This window comes from Hypanus sabinus, chromosome 6, assembly GCF_030144855.1.
Source record: "Hypanus sabinus isolate sHypSab1 chromosome 6, sHypSab1.hap1, whole genome shotgun sequence".
Classification (NCBI taxonomy): Eukaryota; Metazoa; Chordata; class Chondrichthyes; order Myliobatiformes; family Dasyatidae; genus Hypanus; species Hypanus sabinus.
Genome location: NC_082711.1, coordinates 20,536,929 through 20,561,065, shown reverse-complemented (window position 1 = coordinate 20,561,065; position 24,137 = coordinate 20,536,929). Strand labels below are relative to the sequence as shown.

Genomic DNA, 24,137 nt, shown 5'->3' with positions numbered 1-24,137 from the left:
CATAGTTTAATGCTTACTTTTCTTTTAAGGTCATAAGCATTGTGTGTGGAAATAATAGTAGGGTTTAATTTTAAGGCCTATTTTATTAAATCATTGTAAACTTTCTCAGAGTAAACTAGCTTTGATGCTGAAGGAACTCAGCAGGGCAGGCAGCATCTATGGAAACAAAATACAGTTGATGTTTCTCCCCACCTTCTAACTCTGATTCATCTTTTTTTTCCCTCCAGTCCTGATGAAGAGTCTGGGCTTGAAATGTTGACTGTACTTTTTTCCATAGATGCTGCCTGACTAGCTGAGTTCCTCCAGCATTTTGTGTGTGTTGCTTGGATTTCTAGCATCTGCAGATTTTCTCTTGTTTTTGATATTAATTTCCTTGTTGGTTCAAATATGTCATGAAGGTCAGCTGTAATGAATTTCCGTATAGCAATGGTTAAAAACTTCAAATTTTTAAAATATTTTTCCAAACAAAAATAAAGTTAACATGTAAAGAATGTGATTGTTAAAATTTTATTATTTGTCTAAAGCAGCATCCAATCTTTGAACCAAATGCCTATTTAATAGAGAATTTTGATTTAAAGTGCTGTTGGTGAAGCTGGAACCAACTTTGCTGCATTGTGCCAGTTTTGCTTTGAGGGCTATATCAGATCATTGAATGGTTCCATAGATAATATTTGCATTTTATAATGAAAACTTTTTCCAGGGTCACTTATTTCTTGTAACAAAGTCCAATTTTATTTTGAGCTTATTTCAGAGAGCAATTACACCTGAATTTCTTACAGCAACACAGCAAAATGCTGGAGGAGCTCAGCAGCTAGGCAGCATCTAGGAAAAGAGTACAGTCGATATTTAAGTCTTTTAAATCTACTCCCACCTTTTAAATCTGCTCCTCAGCTTTTTTTTTCCTCTAGTCCTGCCAAAGGATTTCGACCCGAAATGTCCTCTGTACTCTTTTCCTAGATGCTGTCTGGCCTGCTAATTTCCTCCAGCATTTTGTGTGTGTTGCTTTGATTTCCAGCATCTGCAGATTCACAGATAGCCAACAATAATTCCACGGGGGAGGTGATTATTGACTGAAATAGAATGAATTAATATTTTTCACGGAAGTTTGTAAATTGAATCAATTAATCTGAAAAATTCAGTTTTATTGGAAGCCTGATTCTCGTTCAACAAGGCATACTTGATTTATGTAATTGCATCGCAGGTGACTGTGCTTTGGCTGTTTGCATAATGGAAATTCGGCATTCACAAATCATTACCCCAAAATTTGAGAGATGAAATGAAATTTGCTTCTGCTGCATTTATGTGAAGGGGAGGTAATAAAGAATTGTTTTAAACTTGTGTTTTGTGGTGATATGCAGATGATTCAGCTTTGCATTGGAATAAATTACAATAGGACTGTTTTCCAGGAACGCAAACTACCTGTGTAACACAGAGGTCACCTGTATGCAAAAATTCCAAAGCACCTGAGATGCAAGGCAAACAGCCAGAAAGGCACGTGATGAGGTAGTTCTCAAAAGCGTGGTTCAAGAAATGAGCTTTGAGGATGTTGAAACTGAGAAATGGAAGTGTTAGGGAAGGCACTCCAGGGACTTGCACAGATTTTTGAGCAGAATTCCATTGTGGATGGAGTGGATACGTTTTAAAAAGTGGCATGGAAAGCTAGGATAAGTTGTGATTATGGAACTGGTATCAATTAAGGCCACTGAGAAATTCAAAGGCTGTGGCAAGTATTTTGTCTTTAATTATTGGCAAAGCAGTAGTGAATGTAATTACATTGGAGGAAAATGAGTTGTGTAGCAAGTTGTAATTGACTGAAGTGGACGTGGTGGCTCAATCCTGTTTTCTGGAATAAACTCTTCAGTAACACCATGTGGTTGTCAATTTTGACAGAATTTCCTTGCTGGCACATTAAGAGTGAATGAAACTGGTTAATTGTAATTGACACTTAAAAAGGCAGTTAATGTAAATGTTTGAGGCGACTTCAATAAGAAGAGCATTAGCCTATTTGGATAATAGAAAAAATGATGAATGCAGGGCTGTGGTTTGCCTAGATTTACTTTGTGTATACAGGGATATGCTTGCAAGAAGACCGTATGCCTAATCTACTAATGTGACATGTTGAGATAGGGGTCTAAGTGGGATAGTGGTTGCTGCTACTTTGACTTTCTACCATCAGGCAGGAGACACTAATGCATAAAAACAAGAGCGGTTAAATGAGAAACAGTTTCCTCCCTCTGGCCATTAGGCTTCAGGACTCCTGGCTGCATCATATTTGAAGTATCACTGATTAATCTGTTCCATACCTTACATTATTTAATATTAATGCACTTTAGTCCTTACTTTCATAAGTCATCGTGTGTTATGTGTGTTATGTGTGTTACGTGCTTTACACCCTGGTTTGAAGAAATGCTGTCTCATTTCTGTATACATTATATGGTTATATATGTTATATACAATTATGTAGTTAAATGACAATACACTTCACTTTACACTTACAATATTAGAATCATAAAGCATGGAAGCAGGCTCTTTAGCTGATGCTGGACGATGCTGACCAAGATTCTACTCAGCCTGGTTCCATTTGTCAGTATTTGACCTGTGTCCCTCTAAATCTGAGCCATTTCCAAATTGGAACACAAGATCAGAGAGTTAAATGTGTGGCTCAAAGATCTGTGTGGGAGAAATGGGTTTCAATTCATGTGCATTGGTGCATGTAAGGTCAGGCTGTACCTGAATTATGCTGGGACCAGGGTCCTAGTGAATTGCAAAACTAGGGCTGTGGATAGATTCAAAATTGTTTAATGATAGGTGTTTAAATAGTAGGGACATGGGTTCAATAGCTTGGAAAAGTATGCATCAAGCAAAAGGGATGGAGAATGCAGGAGAGGTTACTGAAGTCTCCAGAATAAAAAAAAGGGTTAAGAATTTAACTTCAGGCAACATGGAGATGAATTTGAAAAGAAGGACGGTGATTACAGGATTGAAGGTGCAATATATGAATATACACTGTATGTGAAATATGGTGGATGATTTTGCAGAGCAGTTAGAGATTGGTAGGTGTGACATTGTGTGCATCAATCATGATTGAAAGATCACAGCTGGTATCTTAACATTCAAGATTGGGGAAAATCAGCTTGCTCTGGATTTCAAGAAAAGGAATTTTAGAATGCCTAAGAGATTTTTTTTAGAGCAGTTTGTTGAGCCCACTGGGAAAAAGAAATTCTAGATTAGGTTTTGTGTAATGAACCAGATTTCATTAGGGACCTTAAGGAGAAGGAATCCTGAGGAGGCTGTGATCATAATATAATAGAATTCACCCCGCAGTTTGAGAGGGAGTAGCTAAAATTGGATGTATTGGTATTACAGTTGAATGCAGATAACTATAGAGATATGTGTAAGGAATTGGCTAACGCTGATTGGAAAAAGACTCTAGCAGGGATTGCAGTAGAACAGTAATCGCTGGAGTTTCTGGGAGTAATTCATTAAGATGCATGATTAGTTCATTCCAAAGAAGCAGCAGCATTCTAAAGGGAGGATGAAGCAACTGAGGCTGATAAGGGAAGGAATATAATACAGCAAAAATTAGTGGGAACCTAAAGAATTGGGGAATTTTCAAAAACCAGCAGAAGACAATTAAAAAATAATGAGAGAAAAGATGAAATATGAAGGTAAGTTAGTCAGTAATATAAGAGAATACCAAAAGTATTTATAGGAGTAAAAAAGAGGCTAGAGTGGACATTGGGTCAAAAAATGGCAGGCAAACTCTGTGTTATTCTTCACTGTGGCGGACACCAATACAATGCCAGAAATGTCGGGGCAGAATTGAGTGTAGTTGCTATTACTAAAGAGGAATTGTTTGTGAAGCTGGATGGTTTGAAGATAGATAAGTCACTTAGACCAGATGGGCTACATCCTAAGGTTTTGAAAGAAGTGGCAGAAAAGATAGTGGATGCATTAGTAGTGATCTTTCAAGAATCAGTAGATTCTGGAATAGTTCTGGAGACTGAAAAATTGCAAACATCACTACACTTTTTAAGAAGGGAGGAAGGCAAAGAGTGGGAGTAAAAGAGGCCTTGTTGCCTGCCGGTGACTTATCCAAGATGGCAGCGCGACGCAGCTTGCAGCGGCCACTCCGGAACTGATTATCTGTTATTTGTGAAGTGAGGTGCCGTGTGCAATCATAATCGATTGAAAACGGACGTGGGAGCACAGAAGAACATCGGGAAGGCAGGAAGACCTTCTTTGTTGCTGCTGCTGCTGTGAGGTCTGGGACTCTGCTGGGAAGAACAGGCCCCCTGTCCTTGGGGTCACGTTGCCAATGGCCGTTGGCGGGGTCGTCTTAATACGCTCGGCAGAAGATGGTGCTCGGAGAAGCTGTGCCAGAGGGGATGATTGAAGGCTTGGAGGTCCAATGAACTTGGAATCCGCTGCAGTCAGGTCTCTTTCGGTGTGTGCGTCTGTGAGGCTGGGTTCAACGGAGCTTTCGTTGTGTGCTGCGTCTGCGAGACTGAGTGGGGCGGCGCCGTGGAAGTCCATAGCGGGGGTATTCCCTTCTGCTGCCGGCATGGGATGGCGAGTCTGTCGGGACCCTGGGGACTTGTGGAAACTGTGTGGTGATTTCTTTTGAAATTATAGTCCTTTAACATCTTTGGGCTATTTTTACTGTGCCCATAGTCTTTTTTTTTATCAATTATGCTATTGTTTGCACTGTTGTAACTATGTGGTTTTGTGCAGGTCTTGTAGCTTTAGTTTTTGGTTTTGTTTGGGGATTTGGAGCTCCTTTCCGGGGAATGTGCTAAGATGGTAGCGTGATATTAATACGCAGCAGCCTCTCCGGACTCTGGATTAGGGATTGCCAAACATAATGTGGATTTTCTAGTGTAGTCTGTTTTGTCATATGCTTTTGTGATATCATTCTGGAGGAACGTTGTCTCATTTTTTAACTGCATTGCATTTGTGGTTTCTAAATGACAATAAACTGAATCTGAATCTGACTAGTGTTGTTCCATAGGGGTTAGTGTTGGGTCTGCTATTTTACATGTCTGTAGATGCTGGAGTTGATGTTCTTACAAAAATCGGTCGAGGGGTAGAAAGTGCTGAGAAAGCAGGGAGTCTACAGAAGGACTTGGACAGATTAGAAGAATGGGCAGAGTGGCAGATGGAATAGTGTTGGGTGGGAGGTGTATGCTCATGCATTTAAAAAAATTGTTTTATTCATGCACAATATGGAATAGGGCTGTTGTGTATTTCATATATCAATAATATTTGGGTAATATAGTATATGTGCTGGTTGAATAAGCATTCTTGTTCATTACAGATTCTATGTTAAAGCCGGTTAATTGCCAATGTGATCATGCTACCGTGTAATAAGTGTGTGCCTTGCTTAAAGTAAAGACAATGTTACAGCCATATCCTGGACTCCCACATCTTTCTTTGAATAACTTTAATGTTTTGAAGTTACAAAACATTGGCGACAAGTTATTTATAAAATGAACCTGAGGTGGCTACCGACTTGTTACACAAGTGCAGTGAGATGTTCAAAATAAAATGCAGCGAGGTACGGTTGAAAGCACGAGTTCTTGTGAAGGGAAGACACAATCGAGTTTCTTAAAAAAGCAAGTAGGAAAATGGCTGAGTTCACAGGTTCAAAAAGAGTGAGAACCGAGTGTTAATAATCATTTCAAAGAAAAGCAGAAATGGCTGGCCACGTCGGAAAGGTTGACATTTTTGATTGCACAACAGGTAATTGGCTCATGTATACTGAACTATTGGAACAGTATTTTGAAGCAAATGAAATGACGAACGAGAAGAGTTCCAATTTTTACTGTGTATTAGGTTTAAAGGTATACAGTTTGCTTCGAAGTTTGATAGCTCCAACCAAATAATCAGAAATGAACGTTGCTGTTATTGTAAAGGTGATGCAGGAACATTTAGAACCAAAGCAATTGTTGATTGCAGAATGCTTTAGGTTTCATAACTTCTTCCCCAATGTCGCAAAAACAGTGAAGCTGGTTGTGGACTACAGGAGTAATGGAGACAGGCTAACCCCTATTTATATCAATGGGTCTGGGGTTGAGAGGGTGAAAAATTAAGTTCCTCAGCACCCACATCACCAAGGATCTCACGTAGTCTGTACCTACCAGCTGTATGGTGAAAAAGGCACAACAGTACCTCTTTCACCTCAGAAGGTTGAATAAGTTTGGTACGGGCCCACAAATCCTAACAACCTTCAACAGGGGCACAATTGAGGGCATCCTGACTGACTACATCATTGCCGGGTATAAGAAATGTACTTCCCTCAATTGCAGGACTCTGCAGAGTGGTGCGGACAGCCCAGTGCAGCTGTAGATGAGAACTTCCCACTATTCAGGACATTTTTTTCCACCAGGCCATCAGACTAATTAATCCTGATACAATTTTATTTCTATGTTATATTGACTGTCCTGATGTACAGAACTATTTTACTTATTGAGATGGGGTGCTGAATAGGCCCTTCTGGTCCATCGATATGTGTCACCCAGCAATCCCCAATTTAATCCTAACCTACCAACTGGTACAACTTTGGACTGTGGAACACTGCTGGATTCATGATAGGAGTCCATGGCATAAAATTGTTGGGAGCCCCTGCTCCAGACGGAGAAAGAAGGAAAAATTGAAATTACCAAAAATGCTTTAAAAAGTTGCAAGTAGCTTTTTCCTACAGTATATTTCCCTTATTATTTAATACTACTATAGCAAGCTAGTATTCTCCTCAAAACTATACCAGGAAAAATATAATATACAGTTGGCCCTCCATATCCGCGGGGGATTGGTTCCAGGATCCGCCGTGGATACTAAAAAACGCTTATTTAACCTGTATCAGTGTGGTGGACTTTAGGACCTGGCGCAGCTCTGAATCCGCAGTGTTTCTGTTCATGAAAATAATCACGATCACGATTGAAAATAAAGTGTAAGTAATAAAGCGATTGGAAAGTGGTGAAATGCCATCAGTCATTGGAAAAGCGTTAGACTATAGTCGGTCAACGATCGGAACAATTTTAATGGAGCATTTGAAAGACCCTGCCGCGATGAAAACTACCATTATTACTAAGCAAGGCAGTGGTTTAGTTATTGAAATACATATGTTTTTTAAGTGTTTTATATGCATAGAAAGGTAAAATATATACTATATACTAAAACAAACGTATTACTAACTGAGGCTACATAATACCAGATGTACCTGTTCAGACTTCAAATCTGACTTAAAGATGGACTCAGCAACAGAACTTGTTCATAACTTGGGGAGTACCTGTACTTCTAAATCATCTCTAAATTACTTATAATACCTAATACAATGTAAATGTTTTGTAAATTGTTGTTATACTGTATTGTTTAGGGGGAAAATGACAAGAAAAAATAGTCTGTACATGTTCAAACAATGAGTGCTATAATAATAATAATAACCATATAATAACAATCACAGCACGGAAACAGGCCATCTTGGCCCTCCTAGTCCGTGCCGAACCCTTAATCTCACCTAGTCCCACCTACCCGCACTCAGCCCATAACCCTCCACTCCTTTCCTGTCCATATACCTATCCAATTTTACCTTAAATGACGCAACTGAACTGGCCTCTACTACTTCTACAGGAAGCTCATTCCACACAGCTATCACTCTTTGAGTAAAGAAATACCCCCTCGTGTTTCCCTTAAACTTCTGCCCCCTAACTCTCAAATCATGTCCTCTAGTTTGAATCTCCCCTACTCTCAATGGAAACAGCCTGTTCACGTCAACTCTATCTATCCCTCTCAAAATTTTAAATACCTCGATCAAATCCCCCCTCAACCTTCTACACTCCAATGAATAGAGACCTAACTTGTTCAACCTTTCTCTGTAACTTAATTGCTGAAACCCAGGTAACATCCTAGTAAATCATCTCTGGACTCTCTCTAATTTATTGATATCTTTCCTATAATTCGGTGACCAGAACTGCACACAATATTCCAAATTTGGCCTTACCAATGCCTTGTACAACTTTAGCATTACATCCCAACTTCTGTACTCAATGCTTTGATTTATAAAGGCCAGCGCTCCAAAAGCCCTCTTCACCACCCAATCTACATGAGACTCCACTTTCAGGGAACTATGCACAGTTATTCCTAGATCTCTCTGTTCCTCTGCATTCCTCAATGCCCTACCATTTACCCTGTATGTTCTATTTGGATTATTCCTGCCAAAATGTAGAACCTCACACTTCTCAGCATTAAACTCCATCTGCCAACGTTCAGCCCATTCTTCTAACCTCCCTGCAAGCTTTGAAAATCCACCTCATTATCCACAACACCTCCTACCTTAGTATCATCGGCATACTTACTAATCCAATTTACTACCCCATCATCCAGATCATTTATGTATATTACAAACAACATTGGGCCCAAAACAGATCCCTGAGGCACCCCGCTAGTCACCGGCCTCCATCCCGATAAACAATTATCCCCCACTACTCTCTGGCATCTCCCATCTAGCCACTGTTGAATCCATTTTATTACTCCAGCATTAATACCTAACGACTGAACCTTCTTAACTAACCTTCCATGTGGAACTTTGTCAAAGGCTTTGCTGAAGTCCATATAGACTACATCCACTGCCTTACCCTCGTCAACATTCCTCGTAACTTCTTCAAAAAATTCAATAATTCAATAGTGCTGGAGAGAGAATTTCCGGGTTTTTCTGATTCGTGGTTGGTTGAATCCGTGCATGCGGGACCCGCGGATAAGGAGGGCCGACTGTATAAAAAAAGATGCTGGAGGAACTAAGTAGATGAGGCAGCATCTATGGAGGGGAATGGAAAGGCAGTGTTTCGAGTTGAGACCCTTCATCTGTGCTGAGAGCTAGCAAGCGATTGGTGGATCCAAGTGTTGAGAGATGATAAACAAAATGGAGAGTGGAAGAGTGCAAATGCCATCAGAAGCTGGGAGTGATTGATGGAGTTGACAAAGGGCTTAAGATATGGAATCTGATAGTAGAGGAAGATGGAGCATGTAATCAAGTAAGGGAGGTGGAGAGGAAAGATGGGTACAGTGGAGGACCATAAAATATAGGAGCAGAATTAGGCCATTCAGTCCATTGAGTTTTCTCTTCCATTCCATCATGGCTGACCCTGGATCCCTCTTAACTCCATACACCTGCCCTCTCACCATAACCTTTGATGCTCTGACCAAATAGGGAACTATCAGTTTTTGCTTTAAATATACCCATGGTCTTGGCCTGCACAGCTGTCTGTGACAGAGCATTCCACAGATTCACTACACTCTGGGTTAAAAAAAAACCCTCCTTACCTCTGTTCTAAAGGGTTGCTCCACAATTTTGAGGCTGTGTCCTCTAGTTCTGGACACCTCCAGTATAGGAAACATACTCTAAAAGGACTTATTTAGTCCTTTTAACATTCCGTAGATTTCAACTAGATCCCCATGCATTCTTCTAAATTCCAGTGAGCCAAGGCCCATAGCTGCCAAACTCTCCTCATGTTAACCCTTTTATTCCTGCAGTTGTCTTCGTGAACCACCTCTGGACTCTCTCCAATGATAACACATCTTTTTTGAGTTAAGGGGCCCAGAACTGTTGATAATACTCCAAGTGTGGCCTGATTAGTGTCTTTTAAAGCCTCAACATTGTCTCCCTGCTTTTATATTCTGTTCCCCTTGAAATGAATGACATTGCATTCTTTACCATAGACTCAACCTGTAGATTAGCCTTTTGAGAATCTTGCAAGGGACTCCTAAGTCCCCTTGCACTTCTGATATTTTGAAATTTCCCTCCATTTAGATAATAATCTGCACATTTGTTCCTTTGACCAAATACGTTATCATACATTTCCCAACACTATGTTGCATCTGACACTTTTTTGCCTATTCTTTCAATTTGTCTAAGTCAGGCATGGGCAAACTACGGCCCGTGGGCCATATGTGGCCCGTTAAGCTTTTTAATCCGGCCCGCAGAACTTGATGAAATTATATTAATAAACCTTGTTAACGTTTTTTTCCCCGCAATTCTGGCGTTTTCCCAATAGATGATGCACTCTATATACATTGACCTTTGTTGAGGTGCAGCGTATTACTCCACATTTGCGCTTTACTTTGTGACCTTGTGGCGACCCATTTCCTGGCACATCCGAACTGGTTCACAATTAGCCAGCGTTCCGGCTAAGGGAGATAGCCTGCGGGGATTTGCGAGCACAGAGCTCCGCATACTAGCACGCTCTCACTGTTCTGTCATTGTGCGGGTCGTTGTTGAGTTTTGGCACAGGGGACAATTGAATAAGAAGGAGCAGGACAAGTAGACCTGCATCTCCTACCGTTTTTGAAATAAAGACAGTCAGGAGGAGAGTGATGATGATAATATCTTGAAAGCAGAATTTTCAGTGCTTTAAAATAATAACTGTTACTATTAAAAAAAGCTGTATTTTATTCATTTAATTTTCAGTGTTTTAAAAGTCATTTCAATAAATAGCTAAATACCATGGGACTTCAAAGACAGATATTTTGTTGTAATGCATTTGTTCATTTTCAATTGAAATTAAAGCACATGCTTTCTACATATCCCATGATATTTTATTTTCTCTTATGAGGTGTATTACCAAAACACTCCGCCCATCTGCTCCTAGTCCGGCCCCCCTGTCAAATTTTAGAACCCTTTGTGGCCCTCAAGTCAAAAAGTTTGCCCACCCCTGGTCTAAGTCCTCTCTGCAACCACATTGTTTCCTCAACACTACCCACCACTCCCCCCTATCTTCGTATCATCTGCAAACTTTGTTGCAAAGTCATTAATTCCATTACCTAAGTCATTGACAAACAATGTGAAAAGCAGTGATCTCAAAACTGACATCTGAGTCACTGGCAGCCAACCAAAAAAAAAGACCCTCCCTTTCTGGGGAGTGGAATGAGTGGAAATATGTGGATGATGGGCAGATAGTGGTTGAAAGAGGAGAAAAAAAGGATGATGTCTGATTGACTGCATGAACTGAGATTATATTAGCTAAGGTGAGCAAGGTGAATCCATTCAACTTCACAACACTGACACCTTTTTATGATTGTAGGTCTCGAAGCAAGGGGAAGATGGTTGTTGAAGATGATGACAGTATGGATGGGTTGGAGACGACAGAAAATGCAATGGAAACAGGTAAGAAAATACATCCTACTATAACTTTAGCTTTCAGAGAAGATATTAAGCTTTTGTATTGCGCTGTACTTTGTGCTTAGAATCTATCATTGTGGCAATTTCGACATTAAAAGCTCTAAATCATTACCAGAACAACTCTTGGGCAACATTTTATGCAATATGCTTTCCTCTGAGCTTATCTAATCCATTAGATGCTTCAGAAAAGACTGATTTGGAACAGAGGAAACAAAGAGAAGAGCTATTTGAGGCTTTTAAAATTTTGCTGGATTAAACTGAAAAAGCTTTAGATAAGAATAAGTTATCAATTTAAAATTGTCATGGAGAAATGGACAATATTTGTATTGGAATATAGTGTGATTTGGTTCAGGAAGTGGTGATATAGTCTTTCATGTATTAAACTGATTTTCTGTCCACAATAACTATAATGCTTGTCGTTCATCATTTTTGGGTCGAAGTCCAGAAATTCCCAACTCATTTGTTGAATTGTTGCAGTGCTGCAGTTTAGTGAGAGTGCCCACCACTGCCATCTCAAATTTCTTTTGATGGCAGGTTGATTTTGAATGTTTCTCAAACTAATTTGTATATTTATCTCCTTTTAGTCTGTTAATTTCCCCAATATTAGTTAGTAAATATCCTTTACTCTTTCTGGAAAATTTTCTGTTTCTTTTAATGAAGCATTCTTTGGATTTTGTTGCCGGTTCCTTATTCTTCTGTCGTAGTTAGTGAGGAAGCCGCATTGTATCTTGCAAATATTTTTATATATTAAAGGTGTTTGTACAGTTCACTGACTGCTGGCTGGTCATCTGAGCAGCAGTGTATTTTTTAGTTCTTTGCAGATTTCAGTTTGTTGTGTAGTTGTGCTGTGATTGATAATGTTGACATTGAAACCTCGGAAGTACCATTGTTTTGTACAGAACTTAAGCACACTGGTCCAATATGGTTTAAATACTACTCGGAGCACAGCGCAATATGGCATAGGAATAGGTCCTGCAGCCCACATATCCATGTGGACCATAATGTCAATCTAACCAACCCCATCTGCCTGGCCATGATCTGTATCCCTTTGTTTCCTGCCTTTTTTACATGATTGTCAGAATGCCTCTTAAATATTGTCATCAATCTGCAATAGCTGCTACAGGAATTCTGCAAGTCAGGCAGTATCTATGAAGGATCTGCTATGCCTCTTGACTAATGAAGTGGTGTTGTGGATCACTCTGGACTGGAAGAGTAGAGGGGAGATAGCCAAGTATAAAGTGGTGAGGGAAAAGGGTAGAGCAGGAGCTGGGAAGCGATAGTTGGATACAGGATAAGATTGGTGATAGAGAGAAGAGTGAAATTTAGATGAAAGTTGGGAGGTGATGTGGGAGCAACAAAGGGCTGCAGATGATGGAATATGATAGGAAGGAAAAGTTGAACCAAATAAGGGAGGTGATGGGCATTTGGCAACAGTGGTGGCGGGGACCTAGGGGAGAAATGGGTATGTGGAGAAGGGGAAAGAAGCAGAGTTATCGGGGTTACGGGGTGTTGGACATGTGTAGGGCAAATCAAGTACCTGAGAAGGTGAGAGAAGGTATAGGGTGTGCATGTAAAGGATGATCTAACCTGGACCCACAACACCACCTCGTTGATCAAGTAGGCACAGCAGCACTAACAACTTTCTGCAGGAGCACCATTGAGAATATCCTTTCTGGTGCATCATTGTGTAGCTGCAAGGCTTTGCAAGATTCTATAGATGATCCACCGAGAGGATTATCAGGTCTCTCCTCCCTACGAATTTTGACATTTACTGGGAGTATTGTATATGAAGGGCTTTAAGCATTGTTGAGGATTCCTTCCACCCATCACACAATCTCTTTGACCCACTGCCATCAGGAAGTGGTACAGGAGCATCAAGACTAGGACTGCCAGACTGGGTAACAGCTTCTTTCCTCAGGCTGTGAGATTAATGAATACCCTGCCACCACCAAGGTATCATCACTAGGACAACAAACAGGCTGCTATTTTCTGTACTGTTTACCTGTGCTGTGCAATTCATATGCATTTTGAATTGTATTTTATTAACTTATTTGTGGTAATATTTTGCTTTGTATGCTGTGAGATATCTATTATAGTCTGGAGGATCATTGCTTTGTTTGATCGTATATTGTAAGATGACAATAAACTCGAATTGAGCGGATTACCTAAAATTAACATATTCAATATTCATGCTTTGGATTGTAGACTATCCAGATGGAAACATGAAGGTGCTGTTTCTTAACATTTTCATTTGGCCTCATCCTGATACTAGTGGAGGCTGAGGACAGGCAGGTGTTGTGGAATGGAAAGGAGAATAAAGAATTTGCATCTAGAAGGTTCAGGTGACCACAGTGGAACAGAACACAAATGTTTGGTAAAATAGTCACCTCCTGTGTACTTGGTCTCTCCCCACTCAGTCCTTCTCCTCTCTATGCACATTACTGTGCTGTATCTCTATATAAATAAACTGTAGGGGACATAACAACTGCCCCTAAATCTATCTGACTACCGTCAGGAGACCTAAAGTGGGCCACTCCCCAGGATAGAGAGAGAGATTCACATGGACAGATCCTCCATTATTGCATTTGGTGCTCTTGAAACGGTCCCTGAGCTGATGAGACTAAGTGCAGACCAGGTTTCTGCTGAGCATCTGTTCCATCTGCCAAAGCTGTCTGGAGCTAGTTGGTTGAATAACATTGGTCAGAGGCTTGAGTTTGGCTAGTCCTTTTCTTTGTTAAATATACTGCACATGTTTGACTTACGAGTTCTCCCTTGTGATGGATTTGTCAGACAAACAAAAAAAAAAACAGGTTGAAATGTTTTGAGCAATTCATTCAAACATCTCTACAGGTTCAAGGGAGATTGTGAAGCTGTATAGTAAAAAAATAGCTTTGCCTTTTATTTGCAAAGAAAGGCGTATTACATTTGTATTTGTTTCTTTTAGAAGTACAGAATCTCACATGACAGTAAATGTAAAATCCGTTAGTCCATCATGACAGTTTATTCCCCAGAGACAGCTGAAAAAGAAACTGTATTGAATTGAACCTCCAATATAATTGAAGTTAAGATCTTTAAAATGCTAAAAGCTCTTTGGCTCTTAGATATTTTTCAAGAAATCATTAGCATTTTTCTGCTATGTGTCCTTTTATGTATGCAGAATAACTTGTGGATAGACTCAAATTTTCATTGGCTGACTGCCAAGTTTGGCAGTTCCCAAGTGCAAAGCTTGGGGATAAAACTTCTTTTATTAAAAATGAAATTTCTGAAATTGCTTCTTCACTGCCATACTTGGTCACAGCTATCAAATAGTTTTGAGTTACAAAAGTCTAAATTGAGAGTTGAAGTTTTGGGTAAGTGTTGCCTTGTTGATTTCTCTTCCTCGTTGATGTTTCATTTAAATTCATCTCCATTTGCGTTCTGCTGCTATAGTATTCAAGATAATTTGAAGAAACAATCTAGTCCTCTTTTGGCCTTCATACTTTGCACCATTCCTCAGGACTCTCTATTGGTTGTCAAAGACTAACTTGCAATTTTTGGATTCAGGAGTATGTTCTGGCTTTGCAGAAATAGATCTGCAAGACTTTCTGTGCTAATTCATATGGAAATGTATGTATCAAAGAACAATACAGCACAGTACAGGCCATTCGCCCCACAGTCTTGTGCTGACCCTTAAACCCTGCCTCCCATGTAACCCTCCACCTTAAATTCCTTCATATACATGTCGAGTAGTCTCTTAAATTTCACTAGTGTATCTGCCTCCACCACTGACTCAGGCAGTACATTCCACGCACTAACCACTCTGAGTAAAAAAAAACCTTCCTCTAATATCCCCCTTGAACTTTCCACCCCTTACCTTAAAGCCATGTCTTCTTGTATTGAGCAGTGGTGCCCTGGGGAAGAGGCGCTGGTTGTCCACTCTATCTATTCCTCTTAATATCTTGTATACCTCTATCATGTCTCCTCTCATCCCTCTTCTCTCCAAAGAGTAAAGCCTTAGCTCCCTTAATCTCTGATCATGATGCATACACTAAATCACGCAGCATCCTGGTAAATCTCCTCTGTACCCTTTCCATTCTTCCACATCCTTCCTACAGTGAGGCTACCAGAACTGTACACAGTAGCCTAACCAGAGTTTTATAGAGCTGCATCATTATTCCTTGACTTATGAAAGCTAACACCCCATAAGCTTTCTTAACTACCCTATCTACCTGTGAGGCAACTTTCAGGGATCTGTGGATACGTACCCCCAGATCCCTCTGCTCCTCTACACTACCAAGTATCCTGCCATTTACTTTGTACTCTGCCTTGGAGTTTGTCCTTCCAAAGCGTACCACCTCACACTTCTCCAGGTTGAACTCCATCTGCCACTTCTCAGCCCACTTCTGCATCCTATCAATGTCTCTCTGCAATCTTCGACAATCCTCTACACTATCCACAACACCACCAACCTTTGTGTCGTCTGCAAACTTGCCAACCCACCCTTCTACCCTGACATCCAGGTCATTAATAAAAATCATGAAAAGTAGAGGTCCCAGAACCGATCCTTGTGGGACACCACTAGCCCTCTAATCTGAATGTACTCCCTCCACCACAATCCTCTGCCTTCTGCATGCAAGCCAATTCTGAATCCACCTGGCCAAACTTCCCTGGATCCCATGCCTTCTGACTTTCTGAATAAGCCTACCGTGTGGTACCTTGTCAAATGCCTTACTAAAATCCATGTAGGTCACATCCACTTCACTACCCTCATCTATATGCCTGGTCACCTCCTCAAAGAACTATCAGGCTTGTTAGACATGATTTGCCCTTCACAAAGCCATGTTGACTGTCCCTGATCAGACTATGATTCTCTAAATGCCCATAGATTCTATCTCTATGAATCTTTTCCAACAGCTTTCCCACCACAGACGTAAGGCTCACTGGTCTGTAATTACCCAGACTATCCCTGCTACCATTTTTGAACAAGGAGACAAAATTCGCCTCCCTCGAATCCTCCGGTACCATTCCCGTGCACAACGAGGACATTAAGATCCTAGCCAGAGGCTCAGCAATCCCTCGCCTCATAGAGCAGCCCGGGGAATATTCCGTTTGGCCCCAGGGATTTATCCGTCCTTATGTATTTTAACAACTCCCAACACCTCTTCTCCCTTAATATCAACATGCTCCAGAACATCAACCTCACTCATATCGTCCTCACCATCATCAAGTTCCCTCTCATTGGTGAATACCGAAGAGAAGTATTCATTGAGGACCTCGCTGGCTTGCACAGGCTCCAGGCGCATCTTCCCACCTTTATCTCTAATCGATCCTATCTTCACTCCTGTCAACCTTTTGTTCTTCATATAATTGAAGAATGCCTTGGGGTTTTCCTTTACCCTACTCACCAAGGCCTTCTCATGCCCCCTTCTTGCTCTCCTCAGCCTCTTCTTAAGCTCCTTTCTTGCTACCCTATATTCCTCAATAGACTCATCTGATCCTTGCTTCCTTAACCTTACTTATGCTGCCTTCTTCCATCTGACTAGATTCTCCACCTCACTTGTCACCCATGATTCCTTCACCCTACCATTCTTTATCTTCCTCACTGAGACAGATTTATCCCTACATCCTGCAAGAGATCCCTAAACATCGACCACATGTCCATAGTACATTTCCCTGCAAAAACATCATGCCCATTCACATCCGCAAGTTCTAGCCTTATAGCCTCATAATTTGCCCTTCCCCAATTTAAAATTTTCCTGTCCCCTCTGATTCTATCCTTTTCCATGATGATGTTAAAGGTCAGGGAGCGGTGATCACTGTTCCCCAGATGCTCACCCACTGACAGATCTGTGACCTGACCCAGTTCGTTATCTAATACTAGATCTAGTATGGCATTCGCCCTAGTCAGCCTGTCAACATACTGTGACAGGAATCCTTCCTGGATGCACTTGAGAAACTCTGCCCTGTCTAAACCATTGGAACTAATCAGGTGCCACTCAATATTAGGGAAGTTAAAGACACCCATGATAACAACCCTGTTATTTTTGCAGCTTTCCAAAATCTGCCTCCCAATCTGCTCCTCGGTATCTCTGCTTCTACCAGGGGTATTCAGGTATTCTACCAGAATACTCCCAATAGAGTAGCTGCTCCCTTCCTGTTCCTGACTTTTACCCATACTGACTCAAAATAGGATCCTGCTACATTACCCACCCTTTCTGTAGCTGTAATAGTATCCCTGACCAGTAATGCCACCCCTCCTCCCCTTCCCCCTCCATCCCTTTTAAAACACTGAAATCCAGGAATATTAAGAATCCATTCCTGCCCCGGTGCCAGCCAAGTTTCTGTAATGGCCATTACATCATAATTCCAAGTATGTTTCCAAGCTCTCAGTTCTTCACCTTTGTTCCTGATGTTTCTTGCATTGAAGTACACGCGTTTTGCCCTTCTACCTTACTACTTTTATGCCCTTTATTCTGTTTCTCTTTCCTCAAAGCCTCTTTATATGCTACATCTGGCTTTACGCCATGCACTATACTTGCAGCTTTCGCATGACCTTTATCCTCCTCCACCTCACTATCTGCTCTAACACTCTGGTGTCCCTCCCCCGAAAATCTAGTTTAAACCCTCCCAGAGCAGCACTAGCAAACCTTCCGGCAAGGATGTTAGTCCCCCTCCAGTTCAGATGCAGCCCGCTCCGTCGGAACAGGTCCCACTTTCCCTGGAACAAGGCACAATTGTCCAGAAACATGAAGCCCTCCCTCCTGCACCAACTCCTTAGCCATGTACTTAGCTGCATTATCTTCCTATTTCTGGCCTCACCAGCATTTGGCACGGGTAGCAATCCTGAGATTGCAACCCTGGAGGTCCTGTCCTTCAACTTTGCATTTAATTCCCTAAATTCTCTTTGTAGGACCTCCTCCTTCTTCCTACCCACGTCATTGGTCCCTACATGGACCACAACATCCGGCTGCTCACCCTCTCTCTTGAGAATACTGAGAACTAGATCTGAGATATCACGGACCCTGGCACCAGGGAGGCAACAGACAAATCCAGGATTCTCGATCTCTTCCACAGAACCTCCTATCTGTCCCCCTAACTATCAAATCCCCAATGACTACTGCTCTCCTCTTTTCCCTCCTTCCCTTCTGAGCTGAGGGTCCAGTCTCGGTGCCAGAGACACTGCAATTTGTTCCTGGTAGGTCGTCCCCACCAACAGTATCCAAAATGATGGGAACGGCCACAGGAGTGCTCTGCTCATTCTGTCTTATCCCCTTCCCTCTCCTGACAGTCACCCAGCTACCTGTCTTCTGACTCTTAGGGGTGACTATCTCCCTGTAACTCCTGTTTATTTCTGCCTCAAAGCCTCCTGAATGATCCGAAGTTCATCCAGCTCCACTTCCCTAACTTGGTTTGTCAGGAGCTGCAGCTGAATGCACCTTTTGCAGGTGTAGTCATCAGGGACAATTGTGCTCGCCCTGTCTTCCCACATACTGTAAACGGAGCACTCGACTGCCCTAACTGCTGCCTCCATTACCTACTTCTAAGTTAATTAGATTAGTTAAAGGAGCTTACCTGGCCTTACTTCACTGGGAGCAAGCTCGTCCTCAGCCTCTGCTCACCGAAGCCCCTCGAGCCAAAGCCTTCCACTGTTCTGTCGCCCACTCCGTTAATCTGCTCGCTTTTTAAACTCTCCCGCTGATCTCAGAGGCCGACCTTCACGCGCTTGTGCAGTCGTGCCCTGTTCAAACTACCAATATTGTGGAAATGCCAAGTTATGAAGGGAACTGGAAACCATGTCAGATATATATTCTGTAGCCACTTTATTAAGTACACTTGAACATGTGCTCAATAATGCACATATCTAATTATCCAATCATGTGGAAGCAACTAAAATGCATAAAAGGATGCAGATATGGTCAAAAGGTTTAGTTGTTCAGACCAAATACCTTAATGGGGAAGAAATATGATCTAAGTGACCTTGACCATGGATTTTCAGGCACAACAGTCTCTAGAGTTTACAGAGAATGATGTGGCTGAAATGCTTTGTTAATGAGAGGTCAGAGGAGAATAGGCAGACTGGTTCAAGCTGACAGGATGGAGATAGTAACTTAAATAACCATGAGTCTAAACAGTGGTGTGTAGAAGAGTCACTCTGAACACCCAGCACAACAAACCATGAAGTGATGTGCTACAACAGCTGAAGACCATGAGTGTACCCTCAGTATCCACTTTATCAGGTATGAGAGGTAGATGAGGTCTTAGGTTTGAATAACCAATAGTATCAACTCTTCGGGAAAGTAGATCATATCGTCTTCTCTTAGGTATTTTGTATTGTGTAGTCAATGGCATTACCAACAGTGCCCCAAAAATGATTAATTTGCAAAAAAAAAAGGCCAAATGCTGTATCAATGTGTGAGAGGAATTTTTTTGCCTATCGATTTGTTTCTTCGCTTGCCAGTAAAGTGATGAGCATCATGCTACAGTGTTTTCCCATTCATTGGAATCCAAGTAGCAGTGTCAGTAATCCATTTACATGGTTTCTCTTTGATATTCTCTTCTTCTGAAAACGCTAATAAGTTTTGTGGGGGGCACTTTTATCCAGGGAGGGAGAGATTCAGCTAATTGAGCAGTTGTAGAGAAGATCATGCTATCGAACTGAGCAAATGGCATTATAAATGAGTTGGATCTTGATCTCAGTCTCTACATTTCTGCATCACTGGGACATCTTGTGTTTATTATAAATCTCGGGTATAATAAAATACCTTGAGCCACAAATTACTAGGAGCTGGGGTTGGAAACATTAGAACAGTTAATAAGAGCTAAGTTTTAAAAGGGGTGGTGGGGGGGGGGGAAGGAGAAGTTAGAAACTTATGAATGAAGGGGTAAGAAAAAAATCCCTATTCCATTACCCCTTTTCTTTACCTCCTCTGTCCTCATGGCTTGCCTATCACCTTTACCTTCCTCTCTCTCTGGTTCCCTGTTTTCCTTTTATTCCTGATCTACTGTCCTCTCCTATCAAATACCTCCTTCTTCAGCCCTTTGCCTTCTCCACTTATCATCACAGCTTCTCACATTATTTCCTTTTCTATCCCCTGCCCCCCAATCCGTCTGCCTTCCTGGATTCACCTATCATCTGCCAGCTCCTCCCCTTTCTCTTTTATTCTGTCTCCTGTCCCCTTCCTTTTCAGTCCTGATCAAAGGTCTCTGCCTCTAACGTTGACTGTTTAGAATCTGGCTCATTATCACTGACTTATGTCAGGAAAGTTTACTGTTTTGTGATAGTATAGTGTAAGACATAAAAATGGCATAAATTGCAAATAAATGGTGTAAAAGACCATTAGAAATTTGATCGCAGAAGAGAAGCTATTCCTAAAACACTGTGTTGGGTCTCAGGCTCCTTTTCCTCCTATCTGATGGTAGTAATGAGGAGAGAGCTCGTCCCAGATGCTGAGCATCAATAATGATGCATTCACCATCTTCTCAGCACCTTTTGAGATGTTCTCAATAGCGGGGAGGGTTGTGCCCACAGTGGGGCTGGTTGAGTCTACAACCCGTTGTAGCCTCTTTGGATTTTGTTTGTCGGAGCCTCCATGCCGGGCAGGATGCAACCAGTTAGAATGCTGTATTTTCTTCCACAGATGCGGCTTGACCCACTGGGTTTCCCCAGAACTTTGTGTGTTGAATCAGATTTCCAACAATGGCGGCTTTATGTCTCCATATTTATTGGGTTGCAGTGATGGAATTGATGTGAATAATCACAGGGTGACAAAGGGTTCCCTGGCTACATTCTAAAGTCATTCCTCAATATACAAAAGTGATCTTTTTTAGGAAGGCAGAAAACAATTTGATGAAGGAACTCAGTGGGTCAAGCAGCATAATGTGAAGATAAAGAAAATGTACAACTTATAGGCGAGGTGACACTGCACCTGTGAGTCTGTTGGGTCATATACTGTGTTCGGTGCTCCTGTTGTGGCCTCCAGTATATCAGTGAGACCCGACATAGATAGGGAGACCGCTTCACCAAGCACTTAACAGGAAACGTGAGATCCCCCATTGGCCACCCATTTTAATTCCACTTCCTATTCCCATTCTGATATGTACATCCATGGCCTCCTTCACTGCCGTGATGAGGTCACACTTAGGTTGGAGGAACAACACTTTGTATTCCATTTGGGTAGCCTTCAACCTGATGGCATGAATATCGATTTCACAATGGTAATGTCCCCAGCCCCTTCACCATTTACCATCCCTTTTCCCTCTCTCACCTTATCTCCTTGCCCGACCATTGCCACCCTCTGGTGCTCCTCCCTTTCCTTTCTTCCATGGCCTTCTGTCTCTTTCACCAATTGATTTCCCAGCTCTTTACTTCATCCATCTCCCTCCAGGTTTCACCTACCACATTCTGTTTCTCTCTCCCCACCCCCACCTTTTAAATTTACTCCTCAGCCTTTTTTCTCCAGTCCTGCCAAAGGGTTTTGGTCCAAAATGTTAACTGTACTCAGCCTTTTTCTTTCTTCCATGGCCTTCTGTCCTCTCTTAATAGACTCCCACTTCTCCAGCCCTGTATCTCTTTCACCAATCAACTTCCCAGCGCTTTACTTCATACCTCCCCCTCCTGGTTTCACCTGTCACTGGGTGTTTTTCTCTCTCCCCTCCCACCACCTTTTAAATCTAGTCCTCATTTTTTTTTCTCCAATTCTGCCGAAGGGTCTTGACCTGAAATGTCAGCTGTACTTTTTTCCATAGATGCTGCCTGGCCTGGTGAGTTCCTCCAGCATTTTGTGAGTGTTGCTTGAATTTCTAGCATCTGCAGTTTTTCTCATGTATGTATAATTGTCATAATTTCCAAAGTTGCAATGGTGCTGAATCGATCTTAGACTCTTTGAGGTAAAGAATAGACAAGTTAATACAGTAGATGTAATCCACTTAAATTTTGGTCTTTGTTTACTTTTGAGTCACAAGTATATGATAAGATACCTTATCAGAGTCTGAGAGTAAGTATCAAAATAATAGGCAATGCAAAGTAATACAGTAATGGTTAAGGGGAGTTGATCAGACTGCTTCAAAGTTTGCAAAGGAATTTGTGCTGGGAATGCTTTTGTTCTCCAGTTGATGAAATCAAGTGAAAAGAGACTTGGATGGAGCTTAAAATCAGATATTGGATTTGTTTGGCCAAGAGACAATCATAAAGCATAGAAATAACTCTGTTCTATGATTTTAAGCTCCACCAGACCATTGACGCTAAAGCGAGTGATGCCAACAGCTATTAGAATGCAGAAATGAAAATGTCATGGGTATTATTTCATTAAGATTACAGGATTATGGTTAACCCTGTTCATCATATCTGATGAAAATACTCTGCTTATCAATCCTAAATTAGTTAACTAGAGTTAAGGTTAACAAACCTTTTGAGGTATCATGCACTATTTAAATAAAACAGTTACTGAAATTCGTTGACTACTGAATGTCGTTAAGAACATGCCTAAAATAAATATATATTTGGAGAATATTTGAATTGCAGCTCTGATTCAAATTATGTGCCTTGAATTGTTCTTTTGAAGAACAGTTGATTCGCTAAAATAATGCCAATTTCTTCCTGATTTGTTCTATGAAATGAGACTGATTCCTTGATCTTGGACTGATTATCATTTGTGCTTTCCAGCATGTCTAGTCTTTTACACATCCCATCTCTGATCTTTATTTCCCTAACTATTAGTGCTCTGCTGTTTCTGTATATCTTTTATGCACTATATCTTTTCTCCATACTCTTGTCTGTATTTTCTTCCAATTTTTAGGATGATTTCTGCACAAAGGTCCTGAACCTTTCAGTGAACTAAGTACCCAATTCCATGGCTCTGTTTTGTTCTATCTGGCACTTATACTAGCCTTTTGGAATGAGGAGCATCTACCTTAAATTACTTTTTTTTAGAAGTAAGATTCTGAGAAGACTGATCTCATTAGTTCATATTGGACCACATCTGCTCTTCTGTATGTATTGGTGTGCAGAGTCTGCATTTCTGACAATATTTCTGGAATTTCTGGTTTTGATTTCATTATGTTTCCATTTAGCCGCTTAATCTGTTATTTTACTTTGTTTTGAAGGGCTTTTATATCTGTGCAAAACACTTTTACTGCCTCATTTAGCTAGCCTGCACTCATTTCAATACATTTTTGCTGCCTCAATGAACTGAGCTTTGTATTTAATTCACTAGATTTCACCTCTTGTTCCAGCTGTCAGTTCAAAAAAATACTTTGTAAACCTCTTCTGTCCTTGCGTCAAACAATGACATTTTGGAGTTTTTATAATAAAGGGGAGTTTTTATAATAAAGGTTTGAATCTGTTTTGTCTTTAGTTTCCCTTAGCCTATCAGCCTTAAACTTTCCATAATGTCCCCTGATGCCCTGATCCTGAATTTCCTTATTTTAGTTTTATTTTATTCCTGCCCTATTTTCTGAAGCTCATCTTTTTTTCTGAGCTCCACCTTCCATTTATCCTATTATGATCAATGGTGTTGACTGTGCAGCTTCTCATCCTGAGCCCCAAATTAACTGATACTTTCAGGGCTCCCTCTTCCACCTCTCAAAAATATGTTTGTCATCTATAACATGCAAACTAATGCTCTATCTTCAAGGCTTTCACTACTTCATTAATTGGCAGTTTTCTAAACACTCCATGCCTCCTTCCTACAGTTCTGTTTTAGTTTCTCCAATCTGACCTGACACAATATAATAATCGCAAATGAGCTTCGATGTAGTATAGTACTGAGTGCTGCAGCTGTATAAAACCCTGGATGTCCACTTTTGTGTGTAGTTCTGGATAATATGGAGGCTTTGAAGTTGGATGAAGAATTTTACCAGGGTATTGTCTAGATTGGACTGTCCTCATTGTATAGATGCACCATTTAAAGTATCCTGTCTGGATGCATGATATGACAACTGCACTGCCCAAGACTGCAAGAAACTGCGGCTAGTTCTGTACACAGCT

At 41.1% G+C, this 24,137-nt stretch overlaps 1 protein-coding gene across 3 annotated transcripts in view; it reads left to right on the top strand.

The window, feature by feature from the left end:
* Positions 1-24,137, top strand: part of kmt2ca (lysine (K)-specific methyltransferase 2Ca) — a 479,075-nt gene that overhangs the window by 132,804 nt on the left and 322,134 nt on the right. For all 3 annotated transcript variants that reach the window (XM_059971838.1, XM_059971840.1, XM_059971839.1), the window contains one exon: positions 11,076-11,158. In XM_059971838.1, coding sequence (XP_059827821.1) covers positions 11,076-11,158 — 83 coding nt within the window. The remainder of the gene's footprint in view (positions 1-11,075; positions 11,159-24,137) is intronic.